This window comes from Lycium barbarum, chromosome 7 (genome assembly GCF_019175385.1).
Source record: "Lycium barbarum isolate Lr01 chromosome 7, ASM1917538v2, whole genome shotgun sequence".
In the NCBI taxonomy this organism is placed as follows: domain Eukaryota; kingdom Viridiplantae; phylum Streptophyta; class Magnoliopsida; order Solanales; family Solanaceae; genus Lycium; species Lycium barbarum.
The window spans coordinates 20,614,546-20,620,968 of NC_083343.1; the positions used below are offsets into that span (position 1 = coordinate 20,614,546).

General features: G+C 41.4%; 1 protein-coding gene and 1 non-coding gene across 2 annotated transcripts; one reads left to right on the forward strand and one right to left on the reverse strand.

The window, feature by feature from the left end:
• Window positions 1–4,194: 4,194 nt before the first annotated feature.
• Window positions 4,195–4,300, reverse strand: LOC132604803 (small nucleolar RNA R71). Its single transcript, XR_009568901.1, has one exon. It is a non-coding gene; the product is annotated as a small nucleolar RNA R71 (small nucleolar RNA).
• A 1,252-nt stretch (window positions 4,301–5,552) lies between these two features.
• LOC132601366 (uncharacterized) lies at window positions 5,553–6,200 on the forward strand. Its single transcript, XM_060314461.1, has 2 exons — window positions 5,553–5,952; window positions 6,007–6,200. The coding sequence occupies exons 1-2, from the start codon at window positions 5,553–5,555 to the stop codon at window positions 6,198–6,200; spliced, it is 594 nt and encodes a 197-aa protein (XP_060170444.1).
• Window positions 6,201–6,423: the final 223 nt, after the last annotated feature.

Here is a 6,423-nt window from a genome sequence, read left to right on the forward strand (position 1 = left end):
GAACAAGCTGCCCACAAGTATAGCATACCCCCATACCTTGGCAGCACTGGACAAAGTGGCCTTTACCGCACTGGTCATAACGGGAAAATAAAGACCTTGCCTAACTAGACTCTCTCCTATAGGAAGGAGCTGGCACCCTTGAACTCTGATCCGGTCCAGAATAAACGGATCGGTCATAACGCTGCTCCTGAAAATGAGAAGGTGCACTAACTACTGAAGGGGCTGATAGTCAGGAAGAATGAGGCCAATAACCTCCCTAATAATCACCTGAATAACCTGCAGACCTTGCTCGCTTATGACAATCCCTGTCTGGGTCTTACTCGGCCCGCTGTTGACGTTCAAGGTCCTCCAGATTCTGAGCATATGCTTGAATACGAGCAATATCCATGCTGTCCTAAAGTGAGGCCATTATACAATCCTGAATCAGGAAGGGCCCAAGCCTAGTCACAAAATGATGTACTCTATCTTCCATTTCAGCAACAATTGCTGAAGCATAGCTGACCAAAGAGTTAAACTTCAAATTATATTCCCAAACACTCATATTATTCTGGCAAAGCGATAGAAACTCATCAACCCTGGTCCTGCAAATCTCAGCGAGCAAATAATGAGCTAAAACGGCCCTAGTGAACTCGGACCATACTGCGGGAAGTGCGTTCTGCCCTCTCGACTGTCGCCAGGATTCATACCATACTACTGCCACATCCCACAATCTATAAAAATCTAGCTCTAATGATTCTGTATCAAAGGGATGCATTACCCTCAAAGCGCGGCCCATTCGATCTACAAAGTCCTGGGGATCGTCCTTCGGGTTTGACCCTGTGAAGACCGAGGGATCAAGATTAAGAAAATCACGAATGCGGGAATTGACAGCCCTATCTGGAAGGCCAACCTGCCACTATGTCTGAGCGGCTACTAATCTAGTCAATAACTGGACTGCATCTCGCAAGTCCTGATCTGGAACAGCAGGGCGAGAAGCTGGAGGCTGAGGAGCCGGAAGGACTAGGGCCTTATCATGCCCTTCTGCAACTGGGGGAATAGAGGTAGCATGCAAGGGAGTGACGCTCTAGGCCTAGCGGTGTCCTAACTCAGCCGGGGGTACTCGGCTTGGGCCTTCCCCAGCAGTGCCCAGTATTTTGCTGACTTTTTTCTTTCTCGAAGGCATCGCTGAAAATTAAACAGGGTAAAAAACAATTAGGTAGTTGCATTCTTAACTTGGCTCTATCACACGATCTAGATCATAAAGAAAAGTTTCTTCCTAAATTCCCTATAGCCTCCTGGCTATAGATATGGTGCACGACATACCGATAAACATGACTCTACTAGACACGGCTCATAGACATCCCTCGGACTGACCTGCTCTGATACCAAGTTTGTCACACCCATGAGGAGCATGATGGGCACCGACCTATAGATCGGATACCATCTGGCGTAACAGTTACCATGATTACCATATAACCATTATTCGATATAATATGACTCTGACATGACTAAAAAGACAACTACACGCAGAAAAGGCCCAAATATATACACACACACACACACAAGCAATCCGACCAGGCCACAACAATATTATAAGTTTCAAGAACCTGGCAAGGCTATCAAAAGCATATCAAAAATCCAAATAAATGGCGACAAGGCCGGACATAATATCTACATACCCCACTATGTCTATGAGCCTCTAAGAGTGTGCATGTAAAAGCGTAAAGGTCGGGACAGGGCCCAGATGTACCCATACCATATAAACATATATCATACTAACATAAGTATACCAAAAGATAGTAAGTTCAGAGTAGTGGCACTTGCTGACACCCGCTAATGCTGGAAGTCCTTCTGTGGCTGCTTTCTAGTAAATCTGTCCAGATCTGCAGCGTCCTGGAGGATGGGACCTCAGTACGAATAATAGTACTGAGTATGTAAGGCAAGAATACAACAACATAATCAAGATACAAGTGTAAGTGGATAGAATCAGCCTGAAACTCTGAGGACAAGTGACATGCATGCATGAGTTTGAAAATCATATGCATATATATATATAGCAAATCATCATCATAACGTACCCGCCCTTTTCAGGACTCGATGTGAAGCGTACTCGGCCACAATGGGACTCGGTGCGAAACGTACCCGGCCACAATGGGGCTCGGTGTGAATACCTAACTGATCATGGTTGCACAATAGGTGCCTGATGTGCCATGAAATTACGGTACATTTGATGTCTTTTTACTAGAATTTATACTTGTTTTTAAGTGTTCATATCGTTTCTTATGTTATTTTGATGTTTTGCAGGGTTGGCTGACTAAGGAATGAAAAAGAAGAAAATCGCTGAAAAACAGACAACATGGAGCTAGAGGACGGACCGTAACGTGACTCGTAACCTGAGAGGAAATTCCAGTAAGATGCTGACAGATTGTCGACGTTACGTCTCCGAAGGACGGTCCGTAATCCATGTTACGGGTCGTAACGGTGACCGTAACCTGAAGGGAAATTCCAGTAATATGATAATGGATTATCAGCATTACGATCCAGAAGGACGGTCTGTAACGCAGGTTACGAGACGTAATGTGAGGCATACTGCATGACTTGAGGCTGAGATACACTTGAAGACATGGCCCGTAACCTGTGTTGCGGTCCGTCGAAGGAAGCCGTAACGGTTGACTAAATATCAAGCTAACAAAGGACGGAACAAAGGACGGACTATAACACGTGTTACGCACCGTAACGATGCCGCGAAAGGTGTTTTTGTCCAGAACTTTGGCGCGACTTTTGGTCCTATAAATAGTTAAGTCTAGGTTTTTCAGCCATTTATTCATTAACTTTAGAGCATTAACTCTTAGCCTTGGATATTTGTGAAGTTGTTTGAGCATGTAAGGCCTCAACTTCATCCATACTTCATATTTATTACCATTGTATTACATTATGTCATCTTTAAGCTCTCTTTGTTGAACAAAAGTATAAGTAGTTAATTTTAATTCTAAGGTTGTGGACCCCATGATAGGTATTATGTGAATGGGTTTCTACTATTGATATATGCATAATGGTTGTTGGTGTTTATTCAATCTTTGTTTTTTAGTGTTGGGTAATGATTGCAAGCATTAGCCTAAGCCTCTATTCTAACGTTTCTTGGGAAAGTGAGTGAGCATTGGTAAGATTAAATAACAATGACTCGGGACATTAACCCTCGTTTAATAGACTAACTTAGAAATAAGAACAAGTCTAATTGGCATTATTGATCGTTCTTCAATATCAACTCTTTTGTATTTGGGAAAATCATAAAGAGGAAATACAACCTAACTGTTGGAAAACATTAGGAAGACTTTAAGAGATCAAGTGAAAATCCTTAGAAGAACCATTAGAAGTATATCACATTGAAACCTGAAGCATAATATCTAATCAAAACAAGGAACACAATCTTAGTCTCTCTCGCATTAATTACAATTTAATTCAAAGTATCAGTTTATATTACAAAACAAGTTATCCAAACTATTCGGAATAGAATTAAAGCCTTTAAAGATCAGTATCACATACAATTAGTACCCTTTTCTATCCATATTCCCTGTGGGATTTGACCCCAACCTTGTTTGGGTTACTATATTTGACAACGTCCGCTTTACGCCACTAATAGGTGTGATTTGAGCGTATCAAATTTTAACGTCGTTGCCGGGAAATACGCTTTTAAAATTACTGATTGTTTGTGTACTTTTATTTAAAAAAAATTTATTCCATCACACCGTGTTTGCTGTTTTTGGTGAACCAGGTGAAAATGGTAGGAAGGCACAATCGAAATCAAGGAAACCAAGGTGGGCTCCCACCACCACAGGAAGAGGAGGAGGATGAAAATATATTTGCGGAATTCATGAATGAAGCTGATTATGCTTCTGCTATTGTCCCTCTTAGGACAGGAAATTCTACTTTCAAAATCGATGGGTCTATCTATCAGTTGTTGAAACTTGAAGGTTATTTTTTAAATTCTTCTGAGGATTGTCCACTCCGACATTTGAAGAACTTCCGGGATGTATATGCTCAACAATCCCAAGGTGTTGTTTCTGCTGATGCACTTCGGTTACGAGTCTTCAAATACTCTTTGGCTGGACAAGAAAGGGAATGGTATGAAAAGTTGCCCAGCAATTCTATTCACACCTGGAGCGAGCTAGCCAATATATTTTTGAAGAAGTAGTTTCCACCGAGCAAAAAAGGCTGAACTTCAAAATAAGATCTTTGAGTTCAAACAGCTCCTGGGGGAACAATTATATTCTGCATGGGAGAGGTTCAAGTACTATCTAGCTCAATCTCTAAATCACGGGTTTCCGAATGCTATGCTCAACGAGAAGTTCTACAAAGGGTTAGATACAATGAATCAGATTGCTGTCAATACTGCCGCTGGTGGATGCTTCATGGAGAAGTCATTTGTCAACATCACCCGTTTGCTCGATAAGCTCACCACGCACAATCAAGCTTGGAATTCAAATGATAACGAGAGCTTATCTTATGGTAGTCCATCACTAGACGTTGTTGCAAAGGAGAACTATGAGAGGGATTATGCCTTTGTTGAATTGCAAACTACGTTGGATCTATTATCAAAGAAATTGGTAGAGAAGGATGCAAAGAGGGTAAATGCTGTTGAGGACTTACCACCTCCTCCACCAGGGATTTATCAAGTCCCTGGGGGGATGTACCAAGAAGGGCAACAACATTATGAAGATGTTAATTATGTCGACAACTCCCAAGGAGGTTATCAAAGGTAAAATTATCAAGGTCCAAGACATCACCCATGGCAGAAGCCTCAACACCAATTTCAAGGGAACAATTACAACAGAAATGATCAGGGAAATCCCAATCAAGGGAATTACAATAACAACAATTATGGCAACAAAAGCTCTAATCCCTGTATTCCACTAAAGGGACAATCATCGAATTCTCAGCAGTGGAGAGACAATTCAGCTAGCAACTTTGCTAGCAATACCGCTAATGATTCTGCTTAGCTGAAGAGCATGATGCAGAAAATGCTAATGAACCAGGACAGAACTGAAAGTACAATAAAGGGAATGTCTCAGGTTCAACTATCTCATTCAACTGCCATTCAGAATCTTGAATCCCAATTTAGAGACCTTTCGAGAGAAGTGTATACTCCTCAATGTGGACACCTACCAAGTGATACAGTTCCAAATCCAAAAGGTAGTGAGGTAAACTCTGTGGAGTATATAGCTGCTATTAGCACCCGAAGTGGAAAAATACTTCAAGGTGTTGATATAAAGGTGATTGATCTTGATCCGATTGTTAAAGAAGAGGCACAAATTAATATGTCTGATATTATTCTGAAGGAAGAAACAGAGGAGGAAGTCCCTATTATAGCTGAAGAGGAGCAAAATCTTGAGAATCCTAAGGTACAAGGAGGGAAAAATGAAAAGGGGAAGGAAAAACTATATGGCGCTCTTCGCCCTTTGACTCAATTGTTTAATTCGCCGCCTTTTCCTCAAAGGTTAGTGAGATAAACAGAGGATGACAAGTGCTTGCGATTTTATGATCAACTCAAGCAATTGACGATAAAAATTCCTTTCATGGATGCTGTCCAAGAGATGCCTGGGTTTGCTAAATATTTGAAGGATCTCTTAACAAAAAAGAATAATCCATTGAAACACGACACTGTTGGTATCACTCATCGTGTCAGTGCTATTATTTCCAAGACCACGGTGCAGAAAAGGGAAGATCCTGGAGCATTCACCATTCCTTGCACTATAGGGAAACAGGATTTTTCCAAGGCGTTGTGTGATAACGGGGCTAGCATAAATCTTATGCCCTTTGAGATTTTCAAGAGATCAGGTTTGGGGATTCCATGGCCTACTACTATGAGGTTGCAAATGGCTGAAAGATCGATCAAAAGGCCAATTGGGGTGGTTGATGATGTTCTTGTCCGAATTGGGAAATTCCTTCTTTCGGCAGATTTTGTGATTCTTGACTGTGTTGTTGATCAAGAAATTCCTATTATTCTAGGAAGACCTTTCCTTGCTACAGGGAGGGTTCTTATGGATTTAGAAAAGAATGAAATCAAGTTTCGTGTTAATGATGAGGAGGTGACTTTTCACGCCAACAAGAGTATGAAATTGCCCAGTCTTTATCAAAATATTTCGGTTATTAATTCTTTTGACGTGGTGGATGAAGCGGTGGGCTTCAATATGGAAGAAGAATGCTTGGATGAAGCATTATAGGCCATCTTGGTGAATTTTGATGCAGAATAGATGAAGGGATATATTGAGACGGTGAACTCACTCACCGGTTTGGGTTCTTACTCTTATGAGCCCAAGAAAATGTCTCTTGATCTAGATAAGCGAACAACTCCATCGGTAAAACCTTCAATTATTAAGCCACCAAGGTTAGAACTCAAGCAACTTCCATCCCATCTTAGATATGAGTTTCTTGGAGCAAATAGTA

Coding starts and splice junctions, on each gene's coding strand:
- LOC132601366 (XM_060314461.1), top strand. CDS start 5,553: ATGGATGCTGTCCAAGAGATGCCTGGGTTTGCTAAATATTTGAAGGAT. Junction 5,953..6,006: donor AGATTTTGTGATTCTTGACT/GTGTTGTTGATC, acceptor TCCTTGCTACAG/GGAGGGTTCTTATGGATTTA.